The 21,207-nt window shown below is 43.2% G+C and overlaps 1 protein-coding gene across 3 annotated transcripts in view; it reads left to right on the plus strand.

Moving 5' to 3' along the window:
• The window catches only part of SDK1 (sidekick cell adhesion molecule 1), an 881,306-nt gene that overhangs the window by 343,580 nt on the left and 516,519 nt on the right, over nucleotides 1-21,207 (plus strand). For all 3 annotated transcript variants that reach the window (XM_058711917.1, XM_058711919.1, XM_058711920.1), the window contains exon 2: nucleotides 13,869-14,028. In XM_058711917.1, coding sequence (XP_058567900.1) covers nucleotides 13,869-14,028 — 160 coding nt within the window. The remainder of the gene's footprint in view (nucleotides 1-13,868; nucleotides 14,029-21,207) is intronic.

Consider the following 21,207-nt stretch of genomic DNA (forward strand, 5'->3'; position numbering starts at 1 on the left):
CTCTTTTGCTCAGAATTCTCCATTGACTTCCAATGACACATAAAGCAAAATCCAGAGGCCTTAAAATGCCTGTGAGCTCCCCTGCCCTTACCTTTTCAGCCTCATTTGTCCCTAAAGTGCCCTCACTCATTCTTCTTCACCCCCCATTGGTTCTCCTAGCATTCCTGCAGCACTCCACGCTCACTTCCACCTCAGGCGTTTGTACTCACTTTTCCTACTGCCTGGAATGCTCTTTCCATTCCTAAGTGCAGGACCTCCTTCCCCAGCTTGTTCTGATCCCAACTCACTGTCACTGATCTTATCTTCCACATATAAAAATGCAGCCCTTTCCCCTGAATTCTCTTTCTTCTCCTCTCTCACGTTTTTTCTATGGCATTTATCACTATCTGATATATAGGTATTTTTCTTATTATTTCATATATCTATTCCTGAAAAAATTCTGCATTCTATAAAATTATACACTAAAATAACAGAACTTATGGGAAAAGTAGTGTTCAGGGCAGACCACTCAAAGCTATAGAGCTTTACAACCAGGACACTAATAAACAATAACACTCCTGACTTTCTTCATTGATTTATTGGTTTGGTAAAAAGGAAAAAGCCTTCCCAGCTTATTTATCTGCATTTACTTCTCTCAGAAGTGTAACGTGCTGGTTCTTAGAGCCCCCAAACCAGCCACTAGCACGAAACTAAGGAAGGTCGTTCTTTAATTTCAGGGTAGTTTTATTTGTTGTTGTTGTTGATAATTGTTTCCTTGTAGTTCCAAGTGTTATTCTTCACTAAATGCTAAAGATGGTGATCACACTGTAGCATTAATATCCTGGGGAAAAAAATCATGCATAAATAAATACAAAACTTTCATGTTATACTGATATCATTCCCTTATTTATCAACCACTTACGACGTAATTTATGTAAGAGAAATAGGAGCTGTAGCAGCACAAACTGTACTATGTATTTTCCTCATTTGTTTTTTTGTTTATCTCCGTGAACTAGAATGTAAGCTCCGTGAAGATGTGATTTCAGTTTTTTTTAAAAATTCACGTCTGTATTCCCATCTCATGGAAGTCCTGGTAGGCCTTTAATAAATATTTGTTGAATGAAAGAATAAATAATCAGATCAATATTTAGGTTTTGTTGGAATTCTGCAATAATTGAAAATGTGAACACCTGTTTTTCTGTAAATTGAAACAGCTTCTTTAGCTTAATAGTTATTGACTTTTAAGAGTATAACCTGGTTTATCTGTGTTATTTTGAACGCCAGGAGTAGATGTACTTTGAATGAAGTTCAAGTTTCAGAATTCCGTCGGAACATGCAATTTCATTCTTTGACAGTATGTTTTAATAAAAGCTAACACAAAAATTGTGTTTCTGTACCAGGGACTGTGCTAAGCACACATTGGCTAATTTCATCTTTGTGGGAACTCTCTAGGGTGGCAGTTCCCACTGTTGTCCAAGAACCTCTGGTTTTTGGGACTGAAACCCTTTCAAGGGCGTCCAAGAAGTCAAACACATTTTATAATAACATGGAGACTTTTGTTTGTGTTTGCTGATAATACAGAAGCCATCGTGAGGAAATTCCCATACCTTGAGCAGGTGTATCATGGTGGTGGCACCCAAGTTTCGTGGTTGACGTGGCGTTCTTCCCCATCACACACGTGCGGTTAAAAAAAGAAAATCTAGTTCTCTTAAGAATCTTCTTGATGGAGTAGTAAAAGTCATTAGTTTTACTGAATTTTGAGTCTAACACACATCCTTTTAATATTCAGTATCCCCAAAAATGGGAATTGCATAAAACGCTTTTCTGTACTGAAATATGACTGTTGCCTTGAGGCCACGTCCTTGTGGGATTGCTTGTGTTGTGAACTGCTTTTTTCATGGTCCCCCCTTTTTACTTGAAATTGTGACTAAGAGACAAACCGTGGTAATTCATACTTGGGTAATTGGTACATTTTCTTGAATATGATGAAAATGTTGCATGAAGAAAAACAATGGACAGGATTGCGTTGCTAAAAATAAAAACTGAACTGTGAAGTAAAAATTAGAAATTGGAACTGTTGTATATGCCACTTGCTACATGTCTGTGGGAGGCTGGACTTTGTTCATGTCCTTCAATGGAAACAACATAATTGCAAGAGAGTAAATGCAAAAGTCATCTTTTATTAAGCCAGACATTGAAGAAATTTGAAAAAAAAAAAAAGGAAAACAATGTCATTCTTTTCAATAGTACTTTTTATTTGAGAAAATTAATTTTTCATAGCTGTCTTGTAACATGCGATAACTTTGATGTTACTGTTTTCCTATATGATAAATACAGAGAGATATAACTCAAATAAGAATTTTGGGGTTATTAATAATTTCTTTTTAAGTTGTCAGGGGGTCCTGAGACCAGAAAGTTTGAGCACTGCTGCTATAAAAGAGGTTGATTTTGTTACTTTGTTGATTGAGAATCCCACACATAGGAGGTGGGAGGTTCCCCAAGCTCAGAAGCTACGGACAGAGCTTTGATCCCCGGCTGTCTGGCCCCAGGGCCTTGCTAAGCCGCAGCCACACACCCGTGCTGCTCCTGGAGAAGACTTTATAGTTTGTAACTTTGCTAAAATCAATAGACCTTATCTATTTGAGTTTAGATATCCTTAAGTTCTCTTCCCACGTAATTTCTTTGCTCTAAAATTCGAGGTATCTTTTGAGTCCCAGTTTTTATGTCAGTACATGTGAGGCATAAACCCCCCGTAAACCTGGAAGCAGGGCAGGGTAGGTCACTTCTGAGTTTCTGTTCTTGGCCTTCGCAGCCTTCTATTTAATGTGAGTTGTACTTTAGGACTATTTGAAAGAATATTAGAAAGAAATATTGTACCATATTCAAGAAAAATGTTGGTTATTTCTGATAACTCTTCTCTCATTTTGGTTGGTCATCCTTTTTCACTATAAACCATAGAAATGACAATTTAGTGCAGTTCTACCTTGAAATAAAATATCGGAGAGCTGGAAGCTTCTTTCAGTTTGGAGAAGTAGGGGAATTGTTGTTATCCCACTGCCTCCTCCTCTTACGAATTTATATGCTGAAATACATTAGAACAGTGCAGGATCAAAGCAGTACGTAAATACCACCATTTATGTTTCTACCACAAGCTTCACAGAAGATTAATCTCAGTGAAAGCGTGAGTGGTTTCTTAGGGGAAAACACTCGATGGGGAGGTTCGCCCCACATGTTCCCTTAAATATGCTGTTCATTCGCATTGATTTCAGAGAAAATAGAGAGTTTGATTCCCCCTGACTGAATGTGTCATCAAGCTGTCGGCAGTGCTGTTTAACAGGAACCTGAGGCCCCCCACCTCTCGGGATTTCCCCTGCACAGATCACATCCCAAGACGGTTCTGCAGACGCAGGCCTCTACTCAGAAAATCTCACACTTGCTGCTCACACTTTGGAGTCCAAAATGATGACTTGACGGTGAGATCTGGGAATATGAAATGTGAGTTTTCTTCTGCTTTTCTCCCTTCTGATTGTGGTGCCTCCAGGTGACAGTGGGATGGAGCCCTGGGAGAGGACTCATACCGTCCGCCCAGGCATCCTGGCCCCTGGCTCCCCAAACGCGGTCCCCAACCAAGCTCCACTGCCGCTGCCACACCCCCTCCCCCGCCCCCCAGGCCTTTCCTGGCTGCCAGGATGCTCCCGCGGCACCACTCACCTTTCACAGGCCGTGCATGTGCATGTGCGCGCGCACACACACACACACACACACACACACACACACACACACACACACACGGGCTTGCACCCGTCCACTTCTTCCCTGGGTGGAGGAGTCTGGGCATCTAAGGAAATTCTCATTGGTCATCAAGGTCGGGCCGGTTCTTCAAGCAGCCCCAGATGCCTTGGAAAGCTGCTGTGTAGCTGAAGCAGCTCTGGGACATGTACCTGGGTCTTTAGGCTTCTGTGACCCTTGGTGCCTTAGCCCCGGTGAAGCCCGAGTCAGCCTTCCCTGGGCTTCTGGCGCACCGGTACCCCTTCCCACCACTGGTTGGCCAGCATCTGGCTTCCTGGACCGAGGCTCCTCGGAGCAGGGACCCACTGGATCCCCGGGGCCCAGCAGCCAGGAGGCACTCAGTGGATGCTCCGGGAAGGAGGGGAGAAGGGCCTTTGTGAGTGCGGGACAGCAGCATCCGGACCTCCGTTGCGCCTCTTCTGTGCGTGGCTGTGTGGGGATGGGAGGGTGGTCAGGATCTCGGGCTCTGGATCCGAGATGCTGCCGTGCAGAGTGGCCTCTTGGCTTCCAGTGACACTTCGGGTCCTGCCATGTCACTCGTGCTGGAGAGGTTAGATGTGGAAACACGCTGTGTTGTAGCCATCATAAGAGGGGGTTTTTATCACGTTAAAAAAATAAATGTTATGTTTGTTCAACTGTAGCTGCCTTTTGCCCTGAAATTTCTGATACTCATTTATTGTATTTTATTTTATTTATTTTTTTAACGTTTATTTTTGAGACAGAGAGAGACAGAGCATGAATAGGGGAGGGGCAGAGAGAGAGGGAGACACAGAATCTGAAGCAGGTTCCAGGCTCTGAGCTGTCAGCACAGAGCCTGACGCGGGGCTCGAACCCACGAACTGCAAGATCATGACCTGAGCTGAAGTCGGACGCTTAACCTAATGAGCCACCCAGGTGCCCCTGTTATATCAGGCAGTAGTAGAAATATATAAAGTAACATACTGAGAGGTTGGCTAATTTGTTTAGACCCATGGAAAATGATGATACCTTCCTACTCTATTTGAAAGCCTATATCACTGGAAAATACTTAAAGATATTTCTGATAATCGTGGAGAATGAAGCCTGAGGGTTAGCTGTGATGACAGAGCTGCCTGTTCCTCCTCCTCCTCCTCCTTCTCCTCCTCCTTCTCCTCCTCCTTCTCCTCCTTCTCCTTCTTCTCCTTCTCCTCCTCCTCCTCCTTCTCCTCCTCCTCCTTCTCCTCCTCCTTCTCCTCCTCCTCCTCCTTCTCCTCCTCCTCCTCCTCCTCCTCCTCCTCCTCCTCCTCCTCCTCCTTCCCCTCCTCCTCCTCCTCCTCCTCCTCCTCCTTCCCCTCCTCCTCCTTCCCCTCCTCCTCCTTCTCCTCCTCCTCCTTCTCCTCCTCCTCCTTCTCCTCCTCCTCCTTCTCCTCCTCCTCCTTCTCCTCCTCCTCCTTCTCCTCCTCCTCCTTCTCCTCCTCCTCCTCCTTCTTCTCCTCCTCCTCCTCCTTCTTCTCCCCCCCCTCCTCCTCCTCCTCCTCCTGCTTCTCCTCCTCCTCCTGCTTCTCCTCCTCCTCCTGCTTCTCCTCCTCCTCCTCCTCCTGCTTCTCCTCCTCCTCCTCCTCCTCCTCCTCCTCCTCCTCCTGCTTCTCCTCCTGCTTCTCCTCCTTCTCCTCCTCCTCCTCCTCCTCCTCCTCCTCCTCCTTCTCCATTCCACCTGTAACCACCACACGACTTGTGTACATGGTCACAGGAAGTGTGGCTTCCCCTGGGGGGGGTGGGTATTCAGTCGGTGTAGGTGGTCACGGGAAGTGCAGCTTCCCCTGGGGGGCTCAGTTGGTTAAGCGTCCGACTTCAGCTCAGGCCATGATCTCATGGTTCATGGATTCAGTCCCCACGTTGGGCTCTGTGCTCAGAGCCTGGAACCTGCTTCGGATTCTGTGTCTCCCTCTCTTCCCTCCCCCGCTTGTGCTCTGTCTCTCTCTGAAAAATAAATAAACATTAAAAAAAATATTTTAAAAAAGTGCAACTTGAATCAGCTTGTTCTAAAGCATATGGAGGACTTGGTCTAAGATTATTTTCTAGGGTCATCTCACAGCATTCAAGGGCAACCTTTCCATATGTGCATATTTAACTAGTAGAACATATTTGATCATGTTCACATCTTACCTCAGAAATATACTTGAAATGCACAACTGTTGCCTTTAAAAAGATTAATATTACTATTATGAAAAAGTACAACACACTGTGAGATTAAATTCCCGGCTTCAGTAGGTGTACATAATGACCTGCCAGCAGCTGGGATTTGAATGACTATATTTACCAGAAAAGGATCTTCTACCCATATTTTTCAGAATAAGTGTTCACAAATGATACATTATGCCCTGTGCTTTTGTTTCTCACTGGGATTTGAAAAATAAAACTTTCTGTTAGTTGTAAATGCATAAGCTTAGGGCAGGAAAATGTTTGAATTTGATATAAAAGAAGTTTTGAAAGGAAGATTAGTGGTTCAAAGCAAAAGATTAGTTGCCTTGGGAACTTCCGCTATCGAGAGAGCAGAGTTCAGTAATAAAAGGTCCTGCTCCAGCTGATTGCTCCATTCACGCTGCGATCCCTAATCCCGCCGGACCCTCGGCCAACTGACACTGCTGGTGACGACTGCCAGGTAGCACTCCCCGTCGCTTGTCCAGAATGTGTGGGGTTCGTACGCCTTGGACCCGCCTCGTCTGTGGTGCACGTGGAAGTTGGTTATTACTTCCTGTATTCATCATCTCTTTAAATGGGAGAGAAAAGGTGAGGCCCTGAACCGATTATGATGATGCTGACTGACCTCTCGTCGGCAGAGTCACCGAGCACCTTGAAGTTGGACTTTCTCGCCGCGTGGTAGTCGATTCCTGTCCACTCTGCCACGACAGCGTTTCTAGTGTAGAGCCATGATTTTCCATTACGGAGCAGCTGATTAAAACCTATGGCGAGCTCCCCTTCTTCATGGTAGGTGGGCCCGTGACCATAGTCTCTGGTTCTCTTCAGGGCTTCTCATCCGCCAGTTTCCCACAGGAGTGGATGATTTCTACTGTGGAGGTTGGGGCTGTGGCCCCTTTGTAGACGAGCAGAGGATTATCTCCACATTGAACAGGTAAAGTTAAATCTGTTTCCATTAAATCAGACCTTGAAAGTCCATTTAGGGAAGTGACTTCTACATCATAAAATTATGATGTTATCTTGAGAGAAAGTTATGTCCATTTCTCTCCTTTGGATGGACCTTAAATCTGTATTATCCAGGCAGACGAGACTCTCGTTCATAAATGACTTATGTTCTATTTAAAAGTATGTGAAAATGGAAATTTCCGAGTTTTCCATAGTAATTTATTCCAGAGTCTTGTAGTGTTCATTGTAAGAATACCGAAGCATACTTAATGTTCATTTTTTTCAAGGAAAGGGAAAACTGTTAGTCATTATTTGGGAAAACACACACGTGCGCGTGCATGCGCGCGCACACACACACACACACTCACCCCTCAAAGAGTATCAGGTGGACCATTGACTTCTCCCCAGGTCAGAGTTTGATGATGGTATTTAGGAGGTAATGTAATCATTTTTGTGTTTATGGATCTCTTCAGACTTTTCTCTGTTCCATTTAAGGTGTATAAAGATTACCTGCTTTTTAAAGAGTCTTTGCAGACCTGATACCAACCCTTCTGCATCTTTTTCTGTTTCTAAAGCTTTTGTGCTCTGCTACCTTCATGCCCTCTTAGTTTCATGATCTGCTGCATATATTTCAGTGGTAAACAGTGCTGGGCTCAGAGATAACTCTGTTATTCTGCACACCGGCTCATCTGTGTTAAAATACTTGTAATGACGGTAATTTAGGCACACAGAGCCCAGAGCCCTGGCATATGTACCTCCCTTCTTTCTGTCATAAATGTTAGTGTCTTCACTGACCACACTCCTGTGGTCATTTGGATCACGAGATATTTGCTCATCTGCTGTGTGAAACTACTCTTCATGAAGATTTCTTTTCCTGCTAGACCCGAGTACGCAGAATAATTTGCATGGAGTATAGGCATGTTTAGTAAACTATGAATTCCAGGAAAAATTGAATTATGGAATCATTTACATTCAAAACAGTTCTATAATATATTAAATCGATGATGCTCCATCAGTTGTAAAAACCGAATTCAAATTCTTGAGTGTCTGTTTTCAAGCTTTTTTCTTTCAAAAGACTTATTTTTTATGACTCATTCTTGTAGGACACAGGACCCGTATGAAGTGGCATTTCTTTCTCCATTGTTAAGCAGGGCTCAGATGGCAGGGCATTAAAGCCCAGAGCTCGGTCCATTCTGAGCCTCCAGAGCCACAGTCACTGCAGTTCAGCTTCATGAGGCCACTTGGGTCATGACAGTGGACGGTGTTAGCCGAAGTACGTAGCAGAGAGGGACGCTGGACACGCTTTGACTGCTGGTGGTCACAGCCGGAGGACACCCTTGCGGCGTGGCTCAGAGCAGGCGGCGTGCCGCAGCCTTGGAGCGGCGAGGATCGGCCGCTCTCCTGTCTCACAGTCACCAATCTCGGTCACGGTGGCTGACGCTTTGCCGCTTCTGTCCCCGCGTCAGGCAGAGACGCTAACCTCTTACAGGACAGCAGCTGGGGCTCATTCTCACTGCATTCTCGGCACTGATAACAGAATCGGGGAGCGGGGGCGTGGAACACAAAATCAGGCAAGTCGGAGACCTGAGACTCCTTCTCCCTCGCCCTTACTCCCGTATTCAGTCCATCACGAATTTCTCTTGCCGCCTAGATGCCGTTTTAAAGCCGCCCATCTCTGTCCGTCTCCACCACAACCGCTGCGATTACCTTGACCCAAACCACCGTCTCCTTTGAATGCATTTGCCGGGATCACCACAGCGGCCCTAACTGGTCTACCCCTTCTGCTCTGGCCCCTCTTAATTCCTTCTCTGTGGAGCGGCCAGATGAACTTTTAACAGTACAGCTCCTTCAAAGGCTGTCTGCTCCCTTTTTATAATAATGGTTAATCATACTCATCATCAACATCACACTGGCAGTGCTTTGACCAAGGCCGATGGTGGGGTGGTCACATACTTTACTGTTCACACAAGGACTTTTTTTTTCTAGCAATATCTTCTCTATTTTTTGTTTATTTTTTTAATATACTGTATCGCCAGATTGACTTACATACAACACCCAGTGCTCATCCCAACAGGTGCCCTCCTCAGTGCCCATCACCCGCTTTCCCCTCTCCCCCACCCCCATCTACCTTCAGTTTGTTCTCTGTATTTAAGAGTCTCTTATGGTTTGCCTCCCTCACTCTCAGTTTGTGACTCTTTTTTTGCCCTTCCCATCCCCCACGGTCTTTGGTTAAGTTTCTCAAGATCCACATATGAGTGAAAAGATATGGTATCTGTCTTTGTCTGACTGACTTACTTCACTCAGCATCCATGTTGCTGCAAATGGCATGATTTCATTCTTTCTCATTGCCAAGTTGTATTCCATTGTATATATAAACCGTGTTGTCTTTATCCATTTGTCAGTTGATGGACATTTGGGCTCTTTCCATAATTCGGCTATTGTTGAAAGTGCTGCTGTAAACATTGGGGTACACGTGCCCCTGTGCATCAGCACACCAGTATCCCTTGGGTAAATTCCCAGCAGTGCTATTGCTGGGTCGTAGGGTAGTTCTATCTGTAATTTTTTGAGGAACCTCCACACTGTTTTCCAGAGCGGCTGCACCAGTTTGCGTTCCCACCAACAGTGCAAGAGGATTCCCGTTTCTGCACATCCTCCCCAGCATCTAGTTTCCTGATTTGTTCATTTTAGCCATTCTGACCAGCGTGAGGTGGTATCTCAGTGTGGCTTTGATTTGTATTTCCCTGATGAGGAGTGATGTTGAGCACCTTTTCATGTGTCTGTTGGCCATCTGGATGTCTTCTTTGGAAAAGTGTCTATTTATCTCTTGTGCCCATTTCTTCACTGGATTATTTGTTTTCAGGTGTGGAGTTTGGGAAGTTCTTTATAGATTTTGGATACTAGGCCTTTCTCCGATACGTCATTGGCAAATATCTTTTCCCATTCCATTGGTTGCCTTTTAGTTTGGTTGATTGTTTCCTTTGCGGTAAGGAAGTTTTTTTTTATCTTGGTGAGGTCCCAATAGTTCATTTTTGCTTTTAACTCCCTTGCCTTTGGAGATGTGTCTAGTAGGAAATTTCTGCGACTGAGGTCCAAGAGGTTGTTGCCTGCTTTCTCCTCTAGGATTTTGATGGTTTCCTGCCTCACATTTAGGTCTTTCATCCATTTTGACTTTATTTTTGTGTATGGTGTAAGACAGTGGCCTAGTTTCATTCTTCACATTGCTGTCCAGCTTTCTCAGCACTGTTTGCTAAAGAGACTGTCTTTATTCCATTGGATATTTTTTTCTACTTTCTCAAAGATTAGTTGGCCATACATCTGTGGGTCCAATTTTGGGTTCTTTATTCTATTCCATTGGTCTATGTGTCTGTTTTTGTGCCAATACCATACTGTCTTGATGATAACAGCTTTGTAGTAGAGGTTAAAGTCTGGGATTGTGATGCCTCCCACTTTGGTCTTCTTCTTCAATATTACTTTGGCTATTCAGGGTCTTTTGTGGTTCCATACAAATTTTAGGATTGCTTATTCTAGCTTTGAGAAGAATGCTGGGGCAATTTTGGTTGGGATTGCATTGAATGTGTAGATTACTTTGGGTAGCATTGACATTTTAACCATATTTATTCTTGGAAACCATGAGCATGGAATGGCTTTCCATTTCTTTCTGTTTTCTTCAATATCCTTCATAAACTTTCTATAGTTTTGAGCATACAGATCTTTTATATCTTTGGTTAGGTTTATTCCTAGGTATTTTATAGTTCTTGGTGCAGTTGTGAATGGGATCAGTTTTCTTGATTTCTCTTTCTTTTGCTTCATTATTGGCATATAAAAATGCAACTGATTTCTGTAAATTGGTTTTGTATCCTGCAACTTTGGTGAATTCATGTATTCTAGGAGTCTTTTGGTGGAGTCTTTCGGGTTTTCCATGTAGAGTATCATGCACACAAGGATATTTTTGAACGTGAAGTGGCACCATTGAAAATCACACCGCGGGGCGCCTGGGTGGCTCAGTCGGTTAAGCGTCCGACTTCGGCTCAGGTCACGATCTTGCGGTCCGCGAGTTCGAGCCCCGCGTCGGGCTCTGGGCTGATGGCTCAGAGCCTGGAGCCAGCTTCCGATTCTGTGTCTCCCTCTTTCTCGGCCCCTCCCCCGTTCATGCTGTGTCTCTCTCTGTCTCAAAAATAAATAAACGTTAAAAAAAAAAAAAGAAAAAAAAAGAAAATCACACCGCAATGATGTGGAAACCATGATGTTCGTTTACCTTGTCTGCAACTCCCTGTAAGGCCTGGGCCATATTCACCCTGCTTCCATTCACTCTCTTTGCAACTGCACATCTGCTTGCTTTTCAGTCTTTTGTACTTTTCAGGTTCACTTCCCATGTTTGCTACCACCACAGGGCCTTTGTGCCTGACATCACTCAAGTGTCTGACTCCTACTGATCTTTTAGCCCTTAGCTTCTGCATGGCATCTCATTAAGTAGGCTAAAGGTTAAATCTTTTTTATATGTTCTTACCACAGTGACAAGTACAATTTAACATTTAATTATTTGAATGAATACTAGTAACAGACTGGTGATATTGTATTATCGATACACCAGTCATAGAATGCAGTGGTCAGCACAATGGCAAAACAACCTCTACACAGCTGGCCCTTGACCAACATGGGTTTGAGCTGTGGGCCTGCCTATCTGTGGGTTCTTTGTGGTGCCAAACTGTAAAGGTACTTTCTTTTCATGAGAGTTTCCTAACCTCTTCTCTTCTCTAGCTCACTGCGTTACAAGAAACAGTATATAATACGTGTTAAGCAACTGTTGATATTATCAGTAAGGCTTCTGGTCAGCAGTAGGCTATTAGTAGTTAACTTCTGGGGGGAGTCAGAAGTTGTGTGGGGATTTCTGACTATTGAGGGGGGGTTGGTGCACCTACTGCCCATGTTGTTCAAGGGTCAAATGTATATTTAAATTCTGTATTTTAAGTACAAAAGAAACTGGCTATATGGACTCCAGCTTACTGTAAAAATACAGTCTCTGTCTTAGCACTGTTAATATGCTGTTTATTAATTTATTAAAAATACAGTAATTTAATACTCCACTTTAGCAATTCCACAGAGTAACCCAAAATTTGAAGTTAAAACATGGGTTCGTGAGAAGAGGCAGGCTGTCCTCAGTGAGAAACCCTTGGCATTTCGAGTGATAATATACAGAATTGGTGGATTCTGGAACAGATGATCTGGGTTTTAAATGATTTTACCACTCACTGTCTGGGTGGCCTTGAGCAAGTTACTTAGTTTCCCTGGGTCTCCCTTTTACCCATCTGTAGAATGAATATAATAATGGCATCTGGTATTTCATAGGGCTTTTAAGAAAATCAAATCGGGTAGTACCTACAAGATACTTAGAACAGTTTTTGGCACATAGGAGAAATTGAGTGACTACTAGCTGTTACTCTTATCTGTGTTATTGTTACTCTGTTGATTCATTAACGAGATACTTATTCAATATCTGCCTTGTTCCTGGCATTGTTCTAGGTGCTGGGAATTCAGATGTGATCAAGATAGGGCCTACTGTGCATTGGGTGTGATCCATTAATACTTCAATTTCATTGTCGGAGAAGTATCCTGACTGAAATAAATGTCATGGTTTGTTGGGACACATTGGTGGGGAGGAGTTGGGTCCACTTGAAGGTTGAGTCTGCAGTCACAGAACTGGGGAGCAGTGTAGGGCTGGGAAAGAGCACAGAGAAAGGGCCCCGAGATGGAAAGGGCTTAGCCTGGTTAACAGTTAAAAAGTGAGCATGGCTGGATTGTTTATACGTGAGTAGAGAGGGTAGGGGGCCTAATAGAGACAGGAAGCCGATGAGGCAGGTACGGGGGGGGGGGGGGGGGTTGTATAGAAAAATGACAAGCCATCTAATTCTCCTTAATTTACTGCTGAAAAAGCAGAAAGCCATGTGCCCTGAGCAGGGTCATGTAGAAAATTAGTGATGGGGCTGGAACTAGAAGCTAAGTCTCCCATGTTCATATATGCACGTGTGTGTGACATACATGTGCACACACATATGTTTTAACTATTGAAGCATATGTATAAAAATTGCACACGTTACATAGAACAATTTTCTGTGAAGTTTCACAAAGTGAGCCCCCCTGTTACACGCCCCCCCCCCCCAGCCCGTTACACCTCCCTGTTACACCCCTCCACTGTTCTATCCCGCAGAGGTAAATTGGTCCTGAACTCTAACACCACACATTAGTTGTGCCTGATTTTGAACTGCTGTGAACTTTTGGATGGAAGTGTATGCTGTAGTAACTTCTTTATGTCTGGCTTCTTGGCCTGCACATGTCTGAGATTCATGTGTGGGGGTGTGTGTGGCAGTAGATGTTGTGTTCCCACTGCTCTGTAGTCTTTTACTGTCGGAATACGTGGGGGTTTCCAGTTTACTCGCCCACTGGAAGTCCCTAAAGAGACAGGTTGTGTGTGTGTGTGTGTGTGTGTGTGTGTGTGTGTGAGATGAAAGATGGATTGTGATTCCTGTCATTTATGTGTGCATGTTAATCTTGCTTGTCTTTTATTTTTTTAACCAGTTGAAGTCTCTATGGAAACATTTCTTTTAGAGCCCACTTTGATACCAAGTGGGTATCCCTTGGTCACTTTGAAAATATAATGCCTGGTTGAAACCCAGACTTGCATGACTAGAGATCACCCACTATGCCCCTTTGTTAAAGAGGTATTAATCATAAATGGAAATAGGTTGGATGAATTTGTCACGTTTTCAAATGGTGCTGATCATTGAGCTTTTCAGCCTTTTGAAATATTATCTAGGGTATTACATGCTTCCAGGAGGTCAAGGATGATTGGCTACTTAATTGGGCCAAATAGCCATCATTTATACTTGTTAAAATTAGGTCTCTTTAAATAAGTGATTGATTAATTGGATGTATGCCATTTTCATGTGTATTTCATTCAATTTTTTTTCTTTCTCTCTCTTTTTTTTTTTTGAACATTTCAGATGATGTCGTGCCGTATTTTAAGACAGAGCCAGGCCTGCCGCAGATTCACCTGGAAGGCAACCGCCTTGTTCTCACTTGCCTCGCTGAAGGGAGCTGGCCTTTGGAGTTCAAGTGGATGCACAATGACAGTGAGCTCACCACCTACAGCAGCGAATATAAGTAATTGATTGCTTGAAAATAAGATTCCGTTTCAGGCTGATGTGTTTAGAGTATTTGCCTTTTGGGCCATAATAGCACAAGAGGTGAAAATACTTGATTGAATTTCTAATGCATTAGGATTAAAGGGATAGATTTAATTAGAATGTGATTTAATATTCTGATCGACATTGTATTTTTACCTAGGAAGTGTATCATTGTATTTGTAAAAGGAAGTCTGTTAGCGAAATTACCAGACTGAAAAAAGTTGTAGTTACAGAGGGATGAAAGTAACAGGTTTTGCGTGATAAATTTGCACTCTTGTGGCAACGGCCCCACCCGCCAGTGTCGTTCGTATTCAACGAGCATGAATATTTAGACAGAGATCTTTAAATCAGGAGCTTCTGGAGCTCTGAGGCGTCAACAGAAAATTTACCTGGCTGACTTTCAGAGTCAGGACAGGGAGGATGGAAGTGTGGGGGAGGGGCGTGAGCACAGCATCTCATCCAGCAAGGCTGTTCACTCGAGTCCTGGGTGCGGCTGCAGTGAGCCCAACACGGGGCAGAGAACAAGTAGTGAGCGGGGACGAGGACGAGATGCAGCCACGTGGGAGGTGTGGCTTCACCCAGCACCAGTGGCACCAGCTCTCGAGCCTCCGTGTCTCCTTGTGGTGCCAAGGTCTTTCAGGTTCGAATCTCAACTTGAGCTTCCATTTCTGTGTGGGCTGGTTATACCAGATGCAACAGTTCTGAGGAGGATGGAGAGAACTAGTGACTTCCTAACAAGTCCAAAAGGTCCCCAGATCAGCGCAGTCAGCAATGTCGTGCTCTTATTTAACTAAGAGAATTGGCTGTTCAGAGGTGTTTTAAATAGAGTAATGAGTTCTCAACGTGGGGCATAACCCATCACCCACTCTCTTGAAAAGTCAGAGGTTTGGGGCACCTGGCTGGCTCTGTCGGAATAGCATGTGACTCTTGATCGAGGGGTTGTGAGTTCAAGCCCCATGCTGGCTGTAGAGACTACTTAAATAAACTTAAAAAAATAAAAGAGGGGCACCTGGGTGTCTAAGTCCATTAAGAGTTCGATGCCTGATTTTGGCCCAGGTCATGATCTCATAGTAGATCGAGCCCTCCTCAGGCTCTGCTTTGACATCACAGAGCCTGCATGGGATTCTCTCTCTCCCCCTTTCCTCCTTCTTTCTTCCCCCCTCTCAAAATAAATAAGCTTAAAAAAATAAAAACTTAACTGCTATTTACCTTTTGGGATGAGCACTGGGTGTTGTATGGAAACCAATTTGACAATAAATTTCATATATTGAAAAAAAAAAAAATAAAATTGTAAGATTTCATATAAAAATCCACTCTCTGTTCCCTGTTGACCAGTCAGAAGGCTTGGCCACTCAGCTCTGCCTCCGCAACCCTTCCCCCCCCCCCAGAAGCAGGTGCTGGCCAGTGCTCCCCTTCAGGAAGGGCACAGCCCTTCTGGCTCTCAGTGCTCTGGTCCCCACATCATCTGTATGATGCCACACTTGCTTTGCTCAGTTCTCTTCTTCCCCTGCCCTTTGTAGACATAAGAGTTTGTGACCTCCTCTTTCATGATCAGGCCTGTACTGTCAGAGTATCTGCTGTTGTAGGAGCAATTTATCGTAATAGTTACGAGCATGTTGACATCAACAGACCCAGATTTGAATCCCAGCTCACTACCAATTAGCATTAGCAGTGTGATCTCCTGCAAGCCACTTATCAGTTCCACTTTTAACGTCTGCAAAATGGAGCTGATCGTACCTCATTTGTCGTGTTGTGAGCGTTAAAAGGCTCTAATGTAGGTAAAACAGTGTATGTTCTGGCCCACAAGCAATCTGCTAATAAATCCTAGGTGATACTGTATATCATCATAATGAGACGTTAGGGTACTTGGTTTGTTAGGAGGGGCATAAGAAAGAAAAAGACAAAAAGTAAGCTTAGAAATGAGAAGCATGTGTGAGCAATGGGCTTTAACAGCCGGTGCCTTGAATTCGGATACTTCTATTCAATTTACTCTGTGTGTGACTTTGGACAGGTTACCTAACCAGTTTGATCTTGCTTTTCTCATCTGTAAAATGGGTATAATAAAACCCAATTCAGAGGGTTCTCATAAAAATGAAATGACATAATGTTTTGTCTGCCCCTGGGAGAAAGGGATGAAGTCTCAGAAGAATCCAGATTGTTCTTCCATATAAAAAATAGTAATGTGGATGATCTATAATGATGGTGTTCAGATTGGGGTATGTGGTCATGGATAGTGGCAAAGGAATTGCTTTCTAGATGTTCAGTTTCCATATGTGTGTTTTCTGAGGTTGAGCTGAGAACATGCCTTTTTGCAGACACTCGGGATTCTGCCCTTTTGTGCTGTTTCCCCCAGTTCGCCGAAGGAAGGCTCACTTTCCCCATCTGAGTCCTCCTGTGGAACTGCCTCTCAGGTGCAGGACGAGTGCCTAGGTCCAAATATTTGGCTTGAACAAAATGAGGGGCTCTTTTAAACAACCCCTGAAGAGCTACTTGGCCTCTAGTCTATACATATAATCCTTTTAAGGAAAAGTAGGGCTCTAGAAATGGGATATTTTGACCATTCTTGGATTTTTTTTAAAAAAATTGGGACATGTTGTATATAGGTAGGCAGCAAGAGCTGTACCATTTTTTTGACACAACCCCGCCATTTCCATTCTCCAACTGTCCTCAGAGAATATATTGTGCCTCAAGGGACGTGTAGTGAGAGCAAAGGAAAGAGCGCGTGCAAGTTAGATCCCCACGGCTGAGGGCACCTTGTCTTCTCCGGGCAGCATGCTCACAGCGGCGCCCCGGGGTGTGTCCACTTACACGAAGCAGAAGCAGAGTATTCCAGAGCTGTTGGAAAGAAGAAACAAGCTGTGAAATGCTCTTTAATGATGCCCACTGTGTCTGCATTTCACCCTCCTCTGTAATGAGGCTGAGGGCTCAGTGGCACATTTCAAGGAGGAGGAGGAAGAAAGTTCTGTTTACTTCCATCAGATCCATGTTGTAGCTTGATGTACGAAGAACATGCATGACAGGAAAGTTAGGGCTTTGTATTTTCTCAAACACTTATTCAGAAGATACTTTCATTAACTTCTGCAAAAAAGATGATTTGAGATTCTAAATCCATATCCTTTTTCATTAATTTCCTGTGTTTTGATCGTTGCTATGCTTCAATCTCTTCTCTAGTTTATTTCCTTCTTCCGTGTAGTCTTTAGATTTAAATGAACTGTATGCAAATATGTGGTCGGTACTTTCTCTTTGTTGTTAATTTGTATCCAATTTTATTTATTCTAATAGTAAATAACTTGCCATTTAATGAAATAAAAAGTAATTGAAAAAAAAAACCAACCACTATCCTCCCATTAAGAGGCACATTTTCTAAGTTTTTAATGCTTAATAATTATATTTCAAAGTTTGTGATACATTTATGTTTTTTTGATAAACTATGTAATATAATAGTTGCCATGACCCTGTAATACAGAAGAATTTTTTTAGCACTTAGAGTGTTTTGATCAAAGGACATCCTTTTTAAATTGCCATTTGTATGTGTATTTTTATTTCAGAGAAGTATGATGGATAATCAAGAAGTATCTTTGAAGCATAACAATATATTACATTAGAATAAAATTCTTTGGGATAAATAGACCTACTAATTAAGTTCAAAGAGTAAAAAGGAGCAGTATGAAGGTTCCTATCTGTTAAAGAGTTCATTATTAAAGAAGGGATGATGCGTACTTCAAAATCATTATATCGTTTATATTCCATTGGATGCATGTAAAACAGCGGCGTAATAGTTTTATTCTAAAATGCTAAACCATACACCATGCCACTGTTATATGTGCAGCTGTTTAGACTTAGGTAAAACAGTTCTGTCCACTCGAAAATGTGCAAGGAGGTGGAGGTTTTTTTGGCGTTGCTCTTTGCACTAGACGTTTTACCTGTTAATTTGACACTCCCTGGATAATCCTCGGGAAGGCAAAGCATTGTGGGTCACTGAGGCAGGATTGCAGGGGCAGCTCATTATACATGGACCATTACAATGGGGTAGACGCTTCCTTCCCATTTCCCTGGAAACTTAGTAGGAAGAGATGGGTGGTTCTAAAGCACCAACAGTTTGGGAACAACGTGGTAGATTACATTCCGTTCACTGAGGGCTTCAGACACCAAGATGGGTTGTCAAGGATCCATGGTATTTTGTCCTCCCTTTTTTCAAGAAATAAATGCTGCCCAAAAAGCGCACGCTCTCTTTCATCTACTTCCTTCCAATAAGCACCGTCAGCTGTCGTATGCTAACCTCCATTAGACATTCTGAGTCTCAAATTGAAGAACATGGCTACTTTATGAAAACGGTAGCGGTTTTTTCCTCTGAAATTGAGTCCCTCCCCCCCCCTTTGATGTCAGTATGAAAATGCTAATCCTGTAAAGGAAAATAATATAAACTCAGCCTTTCCAGCTTTGACTGGAAATAGCATTTTCTTTGCTGCTTGTGTTACACACTGCCCCCCAAATTTCAGTCAGTCGCAAATGTTATTCCCATGGATGCTTATATCCACATTCAGGCATAGGTGATCCTGTAGCCACAATTGTAATAGTTAGGTCATTAAACCAGGTTTGCATAGCTGTCAAAGGCAGATGGGTCTCTTTTTTTTCCCCCCCAGAAAGTATTTATTCTCAATTACTTTCTACTTGGAGATAAAAAATTACATTCGAGGGGCGCCTGGGTGGCGCAGTCGGTTAAGCGTCCGACTTCAGCCAGGTCACGATCTCGCGGTCCGTGAGTTCGAGCCCCGCGTCAGGCTCTGGGCTGATGGCTCGGAGCCTGGAGCCTGTTTCCGATTCTGTGTCTCCCTCTCTCTCTGCCCCTCCCCCGTTCATGCTCTGTCTCTCTCTGTCCCAAAAATAAATAAAAAATGTTGAAAAAAAAAAAAAAAAAAATTACATTCGAATACAGGTAGATAGATGTCTAAGCCAATAATTTCTTAGTGCTAGGCGTACTATTCATTTTATACCAGGAAGGATAATTGGATACTGTGAAGTGCTGAAAATCTTATATCTCCTTACGTGACCCGTCTCTGTGGTTCAGTTTCTGTGACAGTATAAACAATAGAAACTTGATGGATGATTCTTTTTTTTTTTTTTATTCCAGTAAGAAAATAGGGGTGGTTAAGGACAAAGTAACTTTTTTCTTATGTCTTAAGAAGAAAAATTTCACAGTATCAACAAAAATTATTAAATACCTGGGAATAACCTTTATAAGAACCTACACGAAGAAAAGTGGAAAGCCTCACTGGGAGATATAAAAGAGAATCCTAGATAGGAAATCTGCACAACGTAAAACTAGACAAAGTATATGAAACCGTTGTATCCAAGACAGAAACCAGAAACAGAAACCAGAAACCAGAGACAGAAGCCAAGCGAGCCCTCTGACTGGCCCAGCTTTTCTTCTGTGCCAGAATTTCCAGGCTGTGGCTGTGGGGGCGGGGGGCGCTAATACCCGGAGGACTCCTGAGTTGAGCAGATTGGAGAATCCAGAGGGATCAAGGCCAAGTGCCCGAGAAAGGGAATCTAGAGGTCTACAGCGGTTCTGTGTTGAGTGTTTGGCAGAATATTTATCAGAACGTTTGGTGAGGAGACTCCCCAAGGCCAGGGAAAGGGCTGCCCAGAAGTGATGGCCGTACTTCCCATGGTCGCCACAGGGCTGGGCGGACGACCTGTTCTCACCAGCCATACCCCAAATTCTCATAATTTATGGGGTTATGGGATAGAGGATTCATAAGTATCTTGGGTCTGTAGTGGGAATTATTAGCCCTTGACCAAATGCAGTTCTGATCCTGCCTAAGATTTTATAAACAAGACCAGGAAGGATCAAACGACTTTTCAAGTATCTTTGAAGCATCAGAGAGCAAAGCCCAAGGATGTTTATAGGAATACAAAAATATCTAGCACCAAACAGGGTAAAATCCACAATGTCTAGAATGGAATCAAAGATTATTAGGCATGTAAAGAGGAAGGAAGGCATGACCCTTAAGGAGGACAAAAATCAATCTATTAATCTATTGAGCCATAGCTGGCACACATGTTAGAATTAGCGGAGAAAGGCACTGTTGAAACATCATAACTGTATTCCCTGTGATCAAAGCTAAATACATACAAGATGTTAAAAGGCCGAAATCAAACTCCTGAGGATGAAACCTGTGATATCTGAGATGAAAAACACAGTGGATGGGAGAGTAGCAGAGTAGATGTTGCAGAAGAAAATGTTAGTAAACTTAAAGATACAGCAGTGGGATTATCCACAATGAAAGGCAGATACAAAAAAAAAAAAAAAAAAGGAATCAAACACAATGAAAAGAGCATTAGTGACTTACAGGACAACTTCAGAGAGTCTAATGTGAGTGTGTTTGGAATCCCAAAGGAGGCAGGAGTGAAAAATAGTTGAAGAAATCAGATGGCAGATGCTCTCCAGTTGATGAAACCTACAAACCCCCCAGTGCGGGAAGCTCCTCTGGTCCCTGTAGTGGTGTTACTGGCCAGTGCAATAAGGAAGAAAAATACAAAAGAAATAGCATCTAGATTGTAAGACATAAAAATGTCTTTGATTGAAGGTCTTTATTTCTACATCGTCTATGTAGAAAATGTGACATTGTCTATAAACAAGCTGCTAAAGCTAGTAAGTGGGCTTAGCAGTGTTCCAAGACGTAAGATCAGTGTTCAGAAATCTTCAGACTCTGAGACAAAGCAGCTAATTAGGCTTCATTACTACACCATGGGAAAGACTCCTCTACATGTTTTTTGTTTTGTTTTGCTTTTGATCAGCTGTGTCCCCCAGTCACCAAGAGGAAAGGTCTGTTTAACTGAGAACTCTTCCGTTAGGTGACCTGTGATGACCCACTGGTTTCTCCATCATCTCACTGAACTGAGTGCAACACCCACCCGCGTCTTTGCGCAAGGGCGTGGTGCCCCCAGCTGTCTGGTTTCAGTTTTCCCATCTTGGTTTATAGTCACTCTTTTCTGCTGCTTAATTCTCCACTGGTCCTGTCCTCTTGCCCAGCTCACAATAATCACAGTTATATTTTGGCTCAAATGAACTAGTCTTACACAGTTTGGCTCCTAGAAGTAGAATCCCTTATAGGCCCATGCTGCTTACAGCTCTGGGTCCTAAGATCTCCTT

The sequence above is a fragment of the Neofelis nebulosa genome, chromosome 18 (genome assembly GCF_028018385.1).
Source record: "Neofelis nebulosa isolate mNeoNeb1 chromosome 18, mNeoNeb1.pri, whole genome shotgun sequence".
NCBI lineage: Eukaryota > Metazoa > Chordata > Mammalia > Carnivora > Felidae > Neofelis > Neofelis nebulosa.